The sequence below is a fragment of the Berghia stephanieae genome, chromosome 14 (genome assembly GCF_034508935.2).
Source record: "Berghia stephanieae isolate SIO BIC M18660-M18661 chromosome 14, UCSD_Bste_1.3, whole genome shotgun sequence".
Classification (NCBI taxonomy): Eukaryota; Metazoa; Mollusca; class Gastropoda; order Nudibranchia; family Aeolidiidae; genus Berghia; species Berghia stephanieae.
In genome coordinates this window covers 20,042,166-20,062,147 of record NC_088373.1, presented here as the reverse complement: position 1 = coordinate 20,062,147, position 19,982 = coordinate 20,042,166, and the positions used below count along the sequence as shown (strand labels likewise).

The 19,982-nt window shown below is 38.0% G+C and overlaps 1 protein-coding gene across 1 annotated transcript in view; it reads left to right on the top strand.

Annotated features, from left to right (window-relative positions):
- The first annotated feature begins 7,475 nt into the window (after positions 1 to 7,475).
- Positions 7,476 to 19,982, top strand: part of LOC144959529 (L-selectin-like) — a 22,378-nt gene continuing 9,871 nt past the window's right edge. Inside the window, exons 1-5 of the mRNA XM_078892145.1 lie at positions 7,476 to 7,545; positions 10,492 to 10,656; positions 12,766 to 12,863; positions 14,919 to 15,048; positions 15,858 to 15,977. Of these exons, the coding sequence (XP_078748271.1) occupies positions 7,476 to 7,545; positions 10,492 to 10,656; positions 12,766 to 12,863; positions 14,919 to 15,048; positions 15,858 to 15,977 (583 nt within the window). The remainder of the gene's footprint in view (positions 7,546 to 10,491; positions 10,657 to 12,765; positions 12,864 to 14,918; positions 15,049 to 15,857; positions 15,978 to 19,982) is intronic.

Sequence of the window (19,982 nt, the reverse complement as noted above, 5' to 3'; positions counted from 1 at the left end):
ATACTGTCCTGTTGGCGGAAAGTAAGGAAGACCTACAGAAGCTAATTTCAAAAGTGAACGAAGAGAGTAAAGAAAAGGGGCTGTTCATGAATGCGAAGAAGACAAAAACAATGGTGATAACAAAAAAGAAAGAGCCCATAGACATAGATATAGAAATAGAAGAGTGTCCAGTGGAACAAGTAAAGGAGTTCACGTACTTGGGGCAGTTGGTAACATCCGATGCAAAGTCTGACAAAGAGATCAGGAGACGAATAATGCTGGCCAAAAATGCCTTCATGAAACTAAAGGCAATCCTCAACAACACAAATATCTCCATCAGAACACGAATGAGATGCACCAAATGCTATGTGTGGTCCATTTTCTTTTATGGTTGTGAAACGTGGACACTAACCGCACAGACAGAACAACGTATTGAAGCTTTTGAGATGTGGACGTACAGGAGAATACTGAAAATACCTTGGACAGCAAGAAAAACAAACATCGAAGTCCTCGACCTAATGGGCCAAAAACAAAAAGAACTTCTTTTGACTGTGAAGCACAAAAAGCTGTCATATTTTGGACATATGCGAAGACATGATAGTCTCGAAAAAAGGATAATGGAGGGAAGAATTGAAGGAAAGAGAGGCAGAGGAAGACAAAGGAAATCCTGGACAGATGGCATCAAGGAAGCTACAGGACGGCGCATGGCAGACTGTAACGAGGCTGCAATAGACCGTGAAGGATGGAAAGCCATGACATCCGACCTCTGGAAAGAGATGGAACCCGGGTAAGGGTAAGGTAGTGCGGGGCGGTCCTTGGCAAGCTTAAGGACCACGGTCCTACGGTCCCTGGGAAATGAAAACCGCAAGGACCGGTCCTAGGACCGGTCCCGGACCGGTCCTTTTCGACATTGGACATTCCTGAGAGACTGTTGGAAGTTCGAACCGTTTTGACCTTTGGGACCGTGGGACCGCCCAGCACTAATGAAAACGTGGTCTAAAGGAGTAAAACACACGGAGTAGTCACACTCATTTCAAATTGTAACCTAATTAGAGAAGAGGGGTGATGCCTTCTTTATTTGCTCACCGTACTTCATTGTTACTTCGATAATTTAGAGTGAATAAAATTTGAAATTTATCCCCATTAACGGAGATAATGGAATCGCCCAAGGCGTTGATCGAGTTGTTCGTGGCGTTGATACACACACGCAACTCCTACCCCCCCCCCCCCACACACACACACATTAGAGGGCAGCGAGCATTGAAGAGGTGAAGAGTAAGAGAGAGACGTGTGAAGTTATAATAAGAGGGGGTGGATGCGGTAATAAGTAATAAGTGGGGTCGATGGTGACTTTTCGCCAGATCTAACAAACCCAGCTACCCATTCACTGCTGAGTAGACAGGGATTCAGAAAAAAATTCGACTGCACCCGGGATCGATCTCTGGCCCTTTGCGTATAAAGAGAGTGCTCTATCAACTGAGCTATCGGGGTCCCCAAATATTCTATTGGACTTTTTAAAAATACAGACGTTATAACTGGTTTTTTTTTGGAAGGCAGAAACTAATGAAACTCATATTATTTGATTAGTTAAAACACCAAACGAAATTTTAATATTATTGTATTATTTTAAATGACAACAATGCGATAGAAAGGAGTGGTGACTTGCTACTTGCTAGGTTCGAGACACACACACACACACACACACACACAAACACAAACACACACATCTTTAGTAGTCACATGCATTTCAAACAATAACCCATTAGAGAAGAGGGGTCACGCCTTCATCATAGATCATTGTCATTGCGATCATTATGGTGTAGTAAATTTTGAAATTTACCCCGTATAATGGAATCGTCCAAGGCGTGCGCCTCCTGTTCCCCCCCATCTCACACACGAAAGGGCGGTTTGCGGAGTGGAGGGACGTGGTCGTCTGCCTCTATGGTCGTCTGTGTCGTTTAGTGTATGGCAAAGGGGGTGGGTGCGATTAATTAAGTGGGATGGGTGGTGATTGGTGGAAGATGGGCAAAGGACCGAGGCAACGAATCGCTGGGGAAGTCGTATGGCGCGAGACCGTTGAAAGGTGATAAGAAGTGAGGACCACCGCCGGTCTTCCACTATGGGACCGATCCCCGGTTCACAGCTAAAAGACCGTGGGACCGGTCCCAAGGACCGGTCCTCAGCGCGGCACTATTAATAGGCGTCTTGTCTCGTTCTTTATGTTACGTGTTGATATACGTTAGGGACCTTTTGTAAAACGTCTTGAACACGTTTAGTCTATATTGCGCTATATAAAATCTCAAAAAAGCTCAAAACTCAAATATAAGATACTTCTCGATGCAGGTATTTGTGGATTAACCCTCCCCGTACCACCCATAGGAAAATCATCACATATTTACGATGCAGCCAATATATATTATTTCTTATTCTGATTTAATTTTGTTATAGTTACAGCTATAGAAACTTGACACTGTAATACAGAGCTCATTTTTCTGAACAATATATAGGTAGTATGCGCTTGGTTAAGAAGCTCATAACATTGCCATCCGGAAGTATAACGGACCAACACACAAAACTCTGTGTAACCTTGAACGTTTATAGTCTGGTTTATACAGTTTAGTGAGAATTACTCATAAACGCGGATGGCAAAAAAAAAAAACAAAACAAAAAACAAAATATCAAAAACCCGAATGACGTCAACTTCGTTCTATCTATAGACTAACTCGTAACTATTCTGTTTGAAAACTCTACTTTTATGTTGGGTGAGTATGAAGTTTCGGGTAGAATCGTGAAAATAGCTGGTAAGGAGAGAGAACCTGTCCCACTTCGGCCGCACAGAATGACAACACACAGTGGGATAAAGATCCGAACAAGTGTGTATTGGGAATGAGATTAGCGGAAGAGTAGCGTCCCTTGATTGGACGTCACCCATAGTCTGTGACGTCACCGGCGGAAAAGTTATTAGAGAGAGTACGTCATGTTGGTTGGGCGCATACGTCTCTCGTCCTCGCGGATGCGAGGACGAGAGACGCATGCGCACGAGGACGAGAGACGCATGCGCACAACCAACATGACGTTCTCTCTCTAATAACTTTTCCGCCGGTGCCGTCACAGACTATGGGTGACGTCCAATCAAGAGACGCTACTCTTCCGCTAATCTCATTCCCTATGAAAGGTGCCAGAGAAAACAAGAAAGAAAAATACAAAAAAATGAGCTTTTATATAGCGCAATATCCACTAAACGTGCTCAAAGCGCTTTACAAGGGCTCCCTGGTCAATCTGTAAAATTTAACATGTAGGACGGTACATGACGCCTGTTAGGCGATATTACAATTTTTCAGACAGAGACAATGCTGTTAACGACCAGGTACTCATTTTACACCTGACTACGGTGAAAGAATGTGAGTAAAGAGCTTTCTCCAAGGACTTAACTATGCGCCGAGCGAGGCTCGAACCCAGGACCTTCCGATCCGAAAGCGAGTGTCATACCAATAGACCACATAGCCGTTCAGATAAAGAACTGAACAAGTGTGTATGAGGGGTGCCAGAGAAAGCAAGAAAGTAACATATAAGAAAAAAAGAAAACATCCGAAATAATCAGTCGACCTCGACTGGGGATTGAACCTCAGGTCTTCTGACCTTCTGATTACCTCGACAATGATAATGACCGGTAATCAGAAGGTCATAGGTTCGATCCCCAGTCGAGGTATACATGGTAAAGGTAGCACGTCTGACCGGTAATCAGAAGGTCAGAGGTTCGATCCCTAGTCGAGGTAGACTGATTTTTTGGGATATTCTTTTTTTTAACTTGTATTTTTCTTTCTTGCTTTGTCTGGCACCTTTCATACACACACACACGCACACACACACACACACACACATACACACTTGTTGTGAACGTTTATTCACTTTAATTAACAACCCTCTATCACACCACATTATTTCATTCGTCTGTAGATAGTGTTTCATTCATCTTGTTTTGTTGATAAAGGGTAAATCCGAAACGTCCACATTATCCGTTTTCGTTGATTAGATTGAAACTTCGGCGACATTCAATTTCACATTGTTATTTATTTCAATGAATATGAAGAAAACATATTTATAGGGAATGAGATTAGCGGAAGAGTAGCGTCCCTTGATTGGACGTCACCTTTCAGAGAGAACGTCAATTTGGTTTTGAAGTGTCTCAAGCCGCTTTCACCGGAAGCGAGGACGAGAGACGCATGCGCACAACCAACATGACGTTCTCTCTCTAATAACTTTTCAGTCGGTGACGCCACAGACTATGGGTGACGTCCAATCAAGGGACACTACTCTTCCGCTAATCTAATTCCCTATTTACGCAGTTATTTCCCTTGTTTAATATAGCTGTAATAGGTAAAATCTAAGGTCTTCAACCAAAACGTTATGATTGATTGCCAGAGTGGTTCTATATCAGATGGGTTTTTTAATGGGTCTTAGTAACCTGTATGCAAATGTTTCATACTTTCAAACCGAATTTGCACGGTTTTAGCCTAATTCCCACTACTGCTTCGAGCGTCAACATTTACGTTGGAGATAAAGATAAAGGGAGTAAATCTGACGCTTGAACGAACAACACAATGCAAACGACTTTTCGGCCCCTGGCCTTTATCAAGTAAACACAGAATACATACATATTTATATTAGATTGTCATAATAATATAGGCGAAAATTTGTAAATGTGTGTGTGCGTGTGTGATTGTGTGTGTGTGTGTGTGTGATGGAAGAGAGAGAGAGAGAGAGAGAGAGAGAGAGAGAGAGAGAGAGAGAGAGAGAGAGAGAGACAAACAGACACAAAGATATCTTCTGTGTTTACTTGATAAAGGCCAAGGGCCGAAACGTCGTTTGTTTTGTGTTGTTCATTCATGAGTCAGATTTACTCCCTTTATCTTTATCTCCATTTTATTGACTCATTTAGGCACCTCTATTCATCAACATTTTACGTTGCTTCATTGAGAGCACGTCTTTTGAGACGCGCCGCTTTTATTTGAATAGAATCTCTAGTCTAGTTCAAACCAGTTCACTTTAGCGCGTTCATTTCAATTCCTCACTTCCTGTAATTATAGATTGTTGTTATGATAAGTTTTAATTCCTACGGTTTTCTATCCTCCATGATTGTTTTGAAAAGCACACAACGGAGGAAAGGACGTAATATTCTAGTTTAATTGCTTACTCATTGAAATTTTACGGGCTGTGGTGAGTAGTTAGTCCGTAGCCTTCATTGATATTCGTATTGTCCAGAAATGGAACAGTTTTAAATTTGAAACAAAGATTGCAAAATCTATGGATTATTTCAAGGTGTTAGTAGACAGGGAATTATATGATGCGAGATTTATATACGACGAATAATACTTTTTTGCACTGCTGTTGACATGGCTTTCAATCTTGTATGTATAAATTATGCATTGTTATATTATTATGGTTATCTTCTATATGCGTGCGTATGTGTGTGTGTGTGTGTGTGTGTGTGTGGTTTGAATGTCACGGTTAAAGATATATGTTTGTACACCACACATACATGAGTACATTTAAGTTGAAATACTATCTTTACCACGTGTATCATTATTGTAATCTTTAATCAATAGATTTATGGCATTACTATTAATATAAAGGGCATTCAGGGGATTTTATCCGATTTTGCCCTATAGATAGAATGCGCTTGGCCAAGGAGTTCACAACATTGCCATCCGGAAGTATAACGGACCAACACACAAACTCTGTGTAACCATAAACATTTATAGTCTGGTTAATACAGTTTAGTGAGAACAACTCACAAACGCGGATGGCAAAAACAATAACAAAGGCCTGAGTGACGTCATCTGCATACTATCTATAGTCTGGTTAATACAGTTTAGTGAGAACAACTCACAAACGCGGATGGCAAAAACAATAACAAAGGCCTGAGTGACGTCATCTGCATACTATCTATAGTCTGGTTAATACAGTTTAGTGAGAACAACTCACAAACGCGGATGGCAAAAACAATAACAAAGGCCTGAGTGACGTCATCTGCATACTATCTATAGTCTGGTTAATACAGTTTAGTGAGAACAACTCACAAACGCGGATGGCAAAAACAATAACAAAGGCCTGAGTGACGTCATCTGCATACTATCTATAGTCTGGTTAATACAGTTTAGTGAGAACAACTCACAAACGCGGATGGCAAAAACAATAACAAAGGCCTGAGTGACGTCATCTGCATACTATCTATAGTCTGGTTAATACAGTTTAGTGAGAACAACTCACAAACGCGGATGGCAAAAACAATAACAAAGGCCTGAGTGACGTCATCTGCATACTATCTATAGTCTGGTTAATACAGTTTAGTGAGAACAACTCACAAACGCGGATGGCAAAAACAATAACAAAGGCCTGAGTGACGTCATCTGCATACTATCTATAGTCTGGTTAATACAGTTTAGTGAGAACAACTCACAAACGCGGATGGCAAAAACAATAACAAAGGCCTGAGTGACGTCATCTGCATACTATCTAGACCATATGTTATGTTATGATAGTATGCTCTTGGCTAATAAGCTCACAACATTGCCATCCGGAAGTATAACGGACCAACACACAAAACTGTGTGTATCAATGAACGCTTATAGTCGGGTTAATACAGTTCAGTGAACATTACTCATAAACGCGGATGACAAAAAACAATAACAAAGACCTAAGTGACGTCATCTTCGAACTATCTATATAATAATACTGACACAGGCCTTCAAAACCTTATGTTTTGTTGTCATTGAGATATTGTGGCTTTTGAAAATTAGACTCATTTTATTAAAACTATCTTTAGCTATTGCAATTCTTCGTTTTATTTCTTTGCTACAGTAAACAATGACATTGAGTGGTAAACATAGCGAACTACACAGGCTTTACTATTGATGTTGTGTGTTTAAGTAAAATATCCACTGTTCTACCGCTTGAAAAACTTAAACGTTTATAGATAGTTCGAAGTTGACGTCACTCAGGTCTTTGCTATTGTTTTTTTGCCATCCGCGTTTGTGAGTAATTCTCACTAAACTGTATTATCCAGACTATAAACGTTCATGGTTACACAAAGTTTTGTGTGTTGGTCCGTTATACTTCCGGATGGCAATGTTGTGAACTCCTTAGCCAAGCGCATGCTATCTATAGTTTGATGGAGAAAATCTTGTGTTAACTCGTCACAAATTTGGCGGTATGAAAACAATAACAATGATCAGATAGAGATCAATTTCATTCATGTTTTTGTTTATAAACAACCAACTGTGTTTGTCCGAGCACGCGTGAAGGTGTGTCACAAATTCCATGCTTTGATTGGTCAAAAAACTATTGGTTAATTTTTACCATAGCAAAGAGACTAAAATATTTTTCACCATTTCAGAGGTCCAATACCATAATTTGTTCTAATGGCTAAAAGTTGACCTATCACGTGACCTTTCGACGCCATTTTGAGTAAAACACCGATGCCTAAGATCTCGATCATGTCATCCTCTCATTACAACCTGAGGACAGTGTCCTTTCTAGTGTGGACAATGGCGGTTTTGGACGAAGGTAATGTACGAAACGTTATAATAATAATAAAATAATAAATAATAATAATAATAATAATAAATAAATAATAATAATAATAAATTAATAATAATAATATAATAATAATAATAATAATAATAATAATAATAATAATAATAATAATAATAATAATAATAATAATAATAATAATAATAATAATAATAATAATAATAATAATAATAATAATAATATAATAATAATAATAATAATAATAATAATAATAATAAATAATAATAATAATAATAATAATAATAATAAATAATAATAATAATAATAATAATAATAATAATAATAATAATAATAATAATAATAATAATAATAATAATAATAATAATAAAACAATGATAATAATAATAATAATAATAATAATAATAATAATAATAATAATAATAATAATAATAATAATAATAATAATAATAATAATAATAATAATAATAATAATAATAATAATAATAATAATAAATAATTTGTTCCCAAATCGCGACAATATTAAGGTATATTAACGTCAGGCGTAATTTTGAAGTTGAAGACATAATTTTTAGGCAAAAATATACGGTCCCATCGCCAGAGAAGGTTATTATAATATCGGCATGATTTTGAAACTAAAAACGAATTTAATAGTCAAAAATTTAACCCATCGCGACGAAACGGTATTATTTTGAGGTGATTTAGACTTTAAAAAACTAATGTTATAGTCTGAAAATGTAACCCATCGCTGTGTGCCGGTAATAGAAAAGGGTGAATGGGAAATAGCAGTGATCAAAATTAAGACATTTCAGTAGATAAAAAAATGCTTGTGCTTTTATATAGCGCGATATCCACTAAATGTGCTCAAAGCACTTTACAGGGGGTCCCTGACCAACAGCAACACGTAACATGTAGAACGAGACATGACGCTAGTGTTGATGTTAGGCGATATAATATTTCAGACATAGACAACGCTGTTAACGCCCAGGTACTCATTTTACACCTGAGTACGGTGAGAGAATGTGAGTAAAGAGCCTTCTCCAAGGACTCAAATATGCGCCGAGAGAGGCTCGATCCCAGGACCTTCCGATCCGAAAACGAGTGTTATACCACTAGACCACACTTTACGAAGGGTCTCTGACCACGAACAACACGTGACATATACATCGAGACAAGACGCCTTTTACAGATGATATTACAATTATTATTTTCTTTTCGACAGACACAACGCGAACGGCGAGAGAATGTGAGTAAAGAGCAATTTTCCAAAGGACTCAACTTTGCGGCGAGATCATTTGTGAAGACAACAGATTAAAAAAATTTAATGAGCTTTTATATAGCGCAATATCCACTAAACGTGCTCAAATAGCTTTACAAGGGGTCCCTGGCCAACAGCAACTTTTAACATGTAGGACGGGACATAACGCCTGTCAGGCAATATTACAATTTTTTCGGACAGATACAACGCTGTTAACGGTGAGGTACTCATTTTACACTTGAGTACGGTGAGAGAATGTGAGTAAAGAGCCTTCTCCAAGGACTCAACTATGCGCCGAGCGAGGTTCGATCCCAGGACCTTCCGATCCGAAGGCGAGTGTCCTACCACTAGACCACATAGCCGTATAATCTTTCAAGCGAAGATGATCGAAATTCTGCAGCCTAAACACCAACAATGACTACTGTCACATTCAACAAATCTCTCCGCACTCGAATACACATACTTAGAATAGGATTCAATAGTCTGACGTCACGTCCGCCCAACAACCAGCAGCTTGGTTCTAACCAAAGTAAAATCGGTACTTTTTATTCTTCATGCTGGTTAGAACTTTTTCACAAGTCAAAACATGATCAGATTTATCATGTTTTTCCTCCTCTGGAAACTTTTTTGTGCTCGTCAGAGATGTATTTCCATTAGGGCGTCCGTCATTGTTCCGGTAGCTTAGAACCAGTTACTATACATCATTACTAGGGAAGTGACGTCACGACTGTTGTACTATACTGAGTCGACTGCGAGTAACATTCGAATTCAGACCTAGATTTTTTTCTCCATGTGAATCTTTATGAAACTTGGGGAAAACTTTAATGTTTATTGAGGAGAATACATTTCATTTCATTTCTCAAGGTGAAAAAAAAAATTAAAACTTATAATTTCTTGTCCTTTTAAAATAAAATTCTTTTTTTTTTGTTTGGCATCTGGTCCATCCTTGAAATAATATGTTCTTATCAATTTCATCATCAACATCATTATCTGAATCATCATCATCATCATTATTATCAACGTCTTCATCATCATCATCATCATCATCATCATCATCATCATCATCATCATATTATCATCGTCATCATCATCATCATCATCATCATCATCATCATCATCATCATCATCATCATCATCATCATCATCATCATCCTCATCCTCATCATCATCGCCATCATCATCATCATCATCATCATCATCATCATCATCATCATCATCATCATCATCATCATCATCATCATCAACATCATTATCCTCATCATCATCATCATCATCATCATCATTAGCATCATCATCATCTTCATCATCATCTTCACCACCTCTACAACTTCTATCTCCATCAACACCATCACCACCATTATCATCCCAACAACATCACCATCTCAACCGTCACCACCAACACGCTCACCAAGACCACCATAAAAAAACGCCACCATTCCCACCATCACCATCACCACCACCACCACTACCACCACCACCACCACCACTATCACCACCATCACCACCACCATTACCACCACCACCATCACCACCATCATCATCACCACCATCACCACCATCATCATCACCACCATCACCACCACCATCACCGCCACCACCACCACCACTATCACCACCACCACCACCACTAACACCACACCACAATCACCACCACTATCACAACCACCATAATTATGTACCACCATCACCATTCCATTCCGTAGCAAGAGCAATCTGCGGGGACCTCAAGTACTACGAAACGAGCAACTCTTGCTATTGGAGACGCGATAAGGCCGGATCTTTCGAGGACGTTCTCAGGGTGTGTCAAGAGAAAGAAGGAGGAACGTTGAGCTTCATCAAGTCAAAGGCTGAGCTTGACTGGATCAAAGGTGTGCAAGAATCCTACTCCTCCTCCTCCTCCTCCTCCTCCTTCTCTCCTTCTTCTCCTCCCCCTCCTCCTCCTTCTCCTCCTCCTCCTCTCTCCTTCTCCTTCTCCTCCTCCCCTCTCCTCCTCTCTCCTCCTCCTCCCTTCTCCTCCTCTCTCCTCCTCCTCCTCCTTCTCTCTTTCCTCCTCCCTACTCTCCTCTCCCTCCTCGTCATCATCCTCTCCTCTCTCCTCCTCCTCTCCTCCTCCAGGGCGTGCCTACATTGGTTGATTTGGTGCCTGGCACATTGAGAACTGGCTTAATCAGTCCAGGCTGGCTTGCTGGATCAAATTGTGCAAGAATAACTCCTCCCTCATCCTCCTCCTCTCTTCTCCTCCTCCTTTTCCGTCCTCCTCCTCCTCATCCTCCTCCTCCTCTCCTCCTCCTCTCCTCCTCTCTTCTCTCCTCTTTTCCGCCTCCTCCTCCTTTCATCCTCCTCTCCTCCTCCTCCCCTCCTCCTCCTCTTCCTCTCTCTCCTCCTCCTCTCTCCTCCTCCTCATCCTCCTTCCTCCTCCTCCCCCTCCTCTCTCCTCCTCCTCCTCCTCCTCTCCTCATCCTCCTCTCCCTCCTCCCCTCCTCCTCCTCCTTCTCCTCCTCCTTCTCCTTCCTCCCTCCTCTCCTCCTCTCTCTTCCCTCCTCCTCCTCTTCTCCTCCTCCTCTCCTCTCTCCTCCCTTCTCCTCTCTTCCTCCTCTCCTCCCTCCTTTTCCTCCTCCTTTTCCTCCTCCTTCTCCTCCTCCACCTTCTCCTCCTCCTCCTCCTTCTCCTCCTTCTCTTCCTCCTCCTTCTCCTCCTCCTTCTCCTCCTCCTCCTCCTTCTCCTCCTCCTCCTTCTCTTCCTCCTCCTCCTCCTTCTCTTCCTCCTCCTCCTCCTTCTCCTCCTCCTTCTCCTCCTCCTCCTTCTCCTCCTCCTCCTTTTCCTCCTCCTTCTCCTCCTCCACCTTCTCCTCCTCCTCCTCCTTCTCCTCCTCCTCCTTCTCTTCCTCCTCCTCCTCCTTCTCCTCCTCCTCCTCCTTCTCCTCCTCCTCCTTTTCTCCTCCTCCTCCTCCTTCTCCTCCTCCTCCTCCTCCTCCTCCTCCTCCCCCTCCTCCTCTCAGGGGCGTGGCTATATTGGTTGATTTGGTGCCTGGTACCGCATCTATCTTTTAAAAATGAATTTCAGCATTTAAAAAAAGTGAAACAGAGAAATGGTATATAGATAGTATGCAGATGACGTCACTCAGGCCTTTGTTATTGTTTTTGCCATCCGCGTTTGTGAGTTGTTCTCACTAAACTGTATTAACTGGACTATAAAAGTTCATGGTTACACAGAGTTTGTGTGTTGGTCCGTTATACTTCCGGATGGCAATGTTGTGAACTCCTTGGCAAAGCGCATTCTATCTATACCACCTCTTATTAATTATTTGAGTATGTATTTTCTGTATATTTTTTTCTTTCTTTCGTACTTACAAATATAGTATATATAAAATCCAAATTTGAGAATTACGTCCAATGTTTTCGGTATGACAACTATGCGATAAATTGTTTAACACCACAGAGAAAGTAACATTGTTTGACTCCTTTTGCTTGATGAAAAAATGTGTACACATAAATCTCATTGCATTGATTTAATTTCGGTAAAATGTTATCATCATCATCATCATCATCACCATCATCATCGTCACCATCATCATCATCATCATCATCATCATCATCATCATCATTGTCGTCGTCGTCATCATCATCATCATCATCATCATCATCATCATCATCATCATCATCCTCATCCTCATCATCATCATCATCATCCTCATCCTCATCATCATCATCATCATCATCATCATCATCATCATCATCATCATCATCATACATCATCATCATCATCATATCATCACCATCATCATCACCATCATCACATCACTCATCATCATCATCATCATCATCATCATCATCATCATCATCATCATCATCATCATCATCATCATCATCACCATAATCATCACCATCATCATCATCACCATCACCATCATCATCATCATCATCATCATCACCATCATCATCATCATGATCATCATCATGTGTAAATTGTTTACACAGATAGTCTAAAGATAGGCTATGGATCATACTGGATCGGCCTTAAATATCACTACGACAAGGAAATATTTGTGTGGCTGGACGGAGATCACCTGACAAAGGTAGGCTTATTTGTAGCCTTCCTCGTCTATCTCTTATGTATGCTATGTGTGGCTATGAGTGGCTATATGTGGCTATGTGTGGCCATCTATGTGCGGCCTTAAGTATCACTACGACAAGGAAATCTTTGTGTGGCTGGACGGGGATCACCTGACAAAGGTAGGCCTATTTGTAGCCCTCCTCGTCTATCTTTTATGTAGGCTATGTGTGGCTATGAGTGGCAAGGAGTGGCTTTGGGTGGCTATGGGTGACTATAGGTGGTTATCTGTGGCTATGTGTGGCTATGTGTTGCTATGGGTGGCTATGAGTGGTTATCTGTGGCTATGTGTGGCTATGGGTGACTATGTGTTTCTATGGGTGGCTATGTGTGGCTATGTGTGGCTATGTGTTGCTACGGATGGCTATGTGTGGCTATGGGTGGCTATGGGTGGCTATGTGTGGATATGTGTGGATATGTGTCGCTATGAGTGGCTATGAGTGGCTATGGGTGGCTATGTGTGGCTATGAGTGGCTATGTGTGGCTATGTGTGGCTATGATGGCTATGGGTGGTTATGTGTGGCTATCGGTGGCTATGGGTGGCTATGTGTGGCTATGGGTGGCTATGTGTGGCTATGTGTTGCTATGGGTGGCTATGGGTGGCTATGTGTGGCTATGGGTGGCTATGTGTGGCTACGGGTGGCTATGTTTGGCTATGTGTGGCTATGTATGGCTATATGTGGCTATGGTTGGCTATGTGTGGCTATGGGTGGCTTTGTGATCTAGTGCTATGACCTTCGAATCCAGACCTGAATGTTCAGGGTTTGAGTCCAGCTTTGAGCGGCGTATAATTGAGTCCTTGACAAAACAACAACCAAATCTTTACTCACATTCTCTCACCGTACTCATGGGTAAAATGAGTACCTGGTCGTTTACAGCGTTATTACTGTCGGAAAGATTGTATACATTGACTAAAACGCGTCACTCACTTTTCTTGCTACATGTAAAGTGTCGTCGTAGGCTACAGGTCCCTTGTGAAGCTCTCGGAGCGCGTTTTGTGGATATTGCGCTATAAAAATAGTGGGCAAATTGGGGGTTGATATTCTTACCCAAGGAAAAAACCCGAAAGTGCCCATTATCTTTGTTGATACCCGTTTTGTGATCTGATTTAAGGTTCTGGCACATTATATACAATCTTGTGGCAAAAGTCCCACAAAAACTAATGAAGGAATGACCTCCATATTTTTCCCCTCTTATCAACATTGTAGAATAGGGTGTTACATAGAGAGATTTTACGGCTTTAGCTTATGGGAATTTTATTAGAACATTACAAAGTTGCGAATCAAAATGTTATGACAAAGTTGATGTTAAAAATTTATAATTTGGATTATAAATCAAAATACACATGCCGTATAAAAAAAATCTCTCTATGGTGACATAATAAATATTATATTATCTCTGTGATAACCTGTGGAAATTTTCAGACAATTTCATTGAACAGATTTTGAGAAACTTTTGACACAATATCCCAGAACCCTAGAAAAATTGACAAACAGCAATATAGCTTTCCGTTTTTCACATTTTTGTTACTAACTATACTCTTGTCGATTGTGTTTTTCGTGCCTTTATAGTCTATTTTGAGAAGTTGGACTAAAACAATATTATTTATAAGATGAATATAAAATCGATGATTTTTGTGGGGTTTTTTTTTTTTTGAATTTTTTTTCCTATTAATTAGACCCAAACCACACCTTAACCAATCACTGCTGGATGCGGCTATATGGTCTTGTGGTATGACGCTTTTGGATAGGAAGGTCCTGGGTTCGAGCCTCGCTCGGCGCATAGTTGAGTCCTTGGAAATGGCTCTTTATTCACTTTCAACGTACTCTGGTGTAAAATGTGTACCTGGCCGTTAACAGCTTTGTAATATCGCCTAACAGGCGTCTTGTCACGTCCTACATGTTACGTGTTGCTGTTGGCTAGTGACCCCTTGTAAAGCGTTTTGAACACGTTTAGTGGATACTGCGCTATATAAAAGCTCAAATTGTTTGTGTTTTTTCTCTAATTCATTCCACGACAGAACGATTTTTCGATGTGGTCGAGAGAGGACCGAAGGAACGACAAGGAAGATTGCGTGGCTTTGAAAGGGAAAAGCACGTGGACCCCGTCAAAGTGCGCCGACAGACATCCTGGGATTTGCGCTATACCAGGTAATTCAATCCATGTGTTACAAGGGGAATGAATAATAACGTGAAGTTGAATGTAATCTTCAATTTAATTACAAAAAACAGATCAAATGAACGTTTCGGGTTTCCCCTTTATCAACAAAATAGATGATTGAAACACCACAGATGAATGAGATGATGTGGTAGTGGCGTAGATATTCCTACAAATCCTACAAACGACACTACCACATTATCTCATTCATCTGTGGTGTTTCAATCATCCTGTTTTGTTGATAAAGGGGAAACCCGAAACGTTCAGTTGATTATTTTATTATTGTTTATTTGATACTATTATTATCATTATTGTTATTATAATTATATTATTATTATTATTATTATTATTATTATTATTATTATTATTATTATTATTATTATTATTATTATTATTATTATTATTATTATAATAATTATTATTATTATTATTATTATTATTATTATTATTATTATTATTATTATTATTATTATTATTATTATTATTATTATTATTATTATTATTGTTATATATTATTATTATTATTATTATTATTATTATTATTATTATTTATTATATATTATTATTATTATTATTATTATTATTATTATTATTATTATTATATATTACTAGTAGTAGTAGTAGTAGTAGTAGTAGTAGTAGTAGTAGTAGTAGTAGTAGTAGTAGTAGTAGTAGTAGTAGTAGTAGTAGTATCATTATTGTTATTATTATTATTATTATTATTATTATTATTATTATTATTATTATTATTATTATTATTATTATTATTATCATTATTATTATTTTTAATATCTTTTTAAAGGTGTTGATATGTGCAGGGTGAACAATGGTGGTTGTGATCACACATGTATCACAAACGGCAGACTCAACAGAACATGCAAATGTGAACCTGGGTACAAGCCATCTGGAACTCGGTGTCTTAGTAAGTATTTGCAAAGGTAAATGTGAACCTGGATACAAGCCATCTGGAACTCGGTGTCTTAGTAAGTATTTACAAAGGTAAATGTGAACCTGGATACAAGACATCTGGAACTCGGTGTCTTAGTAAGTATTTGCAAAGGTAAATGTGAACCTGGATACAAGTCATCTGGAACTCGGTGTCTTAGTAAGTATTTACAAAGGTAAATGTGAACCTGGGTACAAGATAGATGGAACGAGGTGTCATAGTAAGTATTTACAAGGGTAAATGTGAACCTGGGTACAAGACAGATGGAACGAAGTGTCTTAGTATTTACAAAGGTAAATGTGAACCTGGGTACAAGATAGATGGAACGAGGTGTCATAGTAAGTATTTACAAGGGTAAATGTGAACCTGGGTACAAGACAGATGGAACGAAGTGTCTTAGTATTTACAAAGGTAAATGTGAACCTGGATACAAGCCATCTGGAACTCGGTGTCTTAGTAAGTATTTACAAAGGTAAATATGAACCTGGGTAGAGATAGATGGAACGAGGTGTCTTAATAAGTATTTACAAGGGTATATGTGAAACTGGATACAAGCCATCTGGAACTCGGTGTCTTAGTTAGTATTTACAAAGGTAAATATGAACCTGGGTAGAGATAGATGGAACGAGGTGTCTTAATAAGTATTTACAAGGGTATATGTGAAACTGGATACAAGACAGATGAAACGAAGTGTCTTAGTAAGTATTTACAAAGATAGAACTACACTCGATTACGGTTTGTTATTATTATTATTATTATTTATTATTATTATTATATTATTATTAATTATTATTATTATTATTATTATTATTATTATTATTATATTATTATTATTATTATATTATTATTATTATTATTATATTATTATTATTATTTATTATTATTATTATTATTATTATTATTATTATTATTATTATTATTATATTATTATTATTTTTATTATCATTATTATCTATTATTATTATTATTATTATTATTATTATTATTATTATTATTATTATTATTATTATTATTATTATTATTATTATTATTATTATTATTATTATTATTATTATTGATGTTATTATCCCTGCCCCATTCGTCATTCAGTCTATCTATGGCAATCATCTGCATTCTTCTAATAATCAACATTCCAACCGCATCGTTTCTCTCAATCCTCCGCTAATTATTAGTAAATATTGCACTATAGCGATTCTATGCGGTCTTGTGGTATGCTACTCGTTTTCGCTACAGAAGGTCCAGAGTTCAAGTCCTTCTCTGAGCGGCGTATAGGTGAATCTCAGAAAGAATGACTCAACTATAACAAAGAAAGTATTGGACCGGAACCCTCAGGGCAGAAGATCAAGGGGAAGGCCACGAGGAACATGGAGAAGAATTAAAGAAGCTGATATACAGAGAAGTGGTAAGACCTGGAATGAGATAAAAATGTTAGCTCGGGATAGAGAAGGATGGAAACTGTTTGTCTGTGGCCTATACCCTGACCCAGGGTGAAAAAGGCAATGATGATGATGATGATGAAAAAGACTTTTTACTCACCTTCCCTCATCGTACTACTAACATTTAAAATCAGTACCTGGCCGTTAACAACCTTGTATCCGTACGAAGACAATAATATTATATCGCCTAAAACAGGCGTTATGTCTTATCCTACAAGTTAAATGTTGCTGTACAGTAAAGACTCCTTGTAAAGCTCCAAGAGCACGTTATGTGGATATTTCTACCTCACTTTCACTATACTACCTAACTACTATATATCTTTACCTACTACTTACTCACTTACTACTACTACTACTACTACTACTACTACTCTACATCTACTACATACTACTTACTACTACTATACTACTACTACTACTACACTATACTACACTACTACTACACTACTACACTACTACTACTACACTACTATCTACTACTACTACTACTACTACTACTACTACTACTACTACTACTACACTACTACTACTACTACCCTACCACTACATACTACTACTACTACTACTACACTATTCTACCTACTAAACATACCATACTATTACATACTACTACACTACTACTCTACACTACTACTACTACTACTACTACACTACTACTACTACTACCTCTACTACTACTACTACTACTACTACTACTACTACTACTTACTACTACTACTATACTACTACTATACTACTATACTACTATACTACTACACTACTAACTACTACTACTATACTACTACTACTACTACTACTACTACTTACTACTACTACTACTACTACTACTACTACTACTACTACTACTACTACTACTACTACTACTACTACTACTACTACTACTACTACTACTACTACTACTACTACAAGCTATACTACTACTACTACTACTACTACTACTACTACAAACTACTACTACTACTACTACTACAACTATACACAACTACTACACAACTACTACAACTATACTACTACTACTACTACTACACTACTACTATATGCTACTACTACTACTACTACTACTACTACTACTACTACTACTACTACTATCTACTACTACTACTACAAAGTACTACTACTACTACTACTACTACTACTACTACTACTACTACTACTACTACTACTACTACGACTACTACTACTACTACTACTATACTACTACTACCATACTACAAGTACTACTAACTACTACTACTACTAACTACTACTACTACTACTACACTATACACTACTATACTACTACTAACTACACTACTACTACTACTAAACTACTACTACTACTATACTACACTACTACTACTACTCTACTACTACTACTACTACTACTAACAAGTAACTACTACTACTACTACTACTACTATACTACTCACTACTACTACTACTACTACTACTACTACTACTACTACTACTACTACTACTACTACCTCAAGTACTACTACTACTACTACTACTACTACTACTACTACTACTACTACTACTACATACTACTACATATACTACTACTACTACTACTACTACTACTACTACTACTATACTACTACAACTACTACTACTACTACTACTACTACTACTACTACTACTACTACTACTACTACTACTACAAGTACTACTACTACTACTACTACTACTACTACTACTACTACTACTACTACTACTACTACTACTACAACAACAACAACAACTACTACTACAAACAACAACAACTAACTACTACTACTACTACTACTACTACTACTACTATACTACTACTACTACAAGTACTACTACTACTACTACTACTACTACTACTACTAACTACTACTACTACTACTACTACAACTACAAGTACTACTACTACTACTACTACTACTACTACTACTACTACTACAAGTACTACTACTACTACTACTACTACTACTACTACTACTACTACTACTACTACTACTACTACTACTACTACTACTACAACAACAACAACAACTACTACTACTACTACTACTACTACTACTACTACTACTACTACAACTACTACATAAAAACTATATAAAAAGTCAAGGTTGTTATTGTTTTCCAATTTTTTTATAATTAGTAAACATTGCCCTATATAACAGCTCACTTTGTATTTTAAGTAATAAACAAAAATAAATATAACAGCTTAAAAAAACAAAACAAAAAAAGAACAGAATTCCAAACACAAATGTTTCGGCCTCAAAAACCCTTCTTCAGTTAACAAAAAAAAATTAAAAACAACAAATTGCAAAAAAAGAAAAAAAAAGAAAACAAAAACAAAATCAAACAAAAATGTTTTTAAAAAATGAATACATACATATAATTGTCTTTTGTTGCTGGCTGAAGAACGGGTTTGATCTCGAAACGTTTGGTATTTTGTTCTTTTTTTTTAAAGCTGTTATGTTAATTTTATATATTTGTTTGTTTATCATTACTCCTTACAGCTTCTTGCAGCTTAACTCTATCCTTACCAGCTATTTTCAGAATTCTACCCGAAACCTCAAACTCATTCAACACA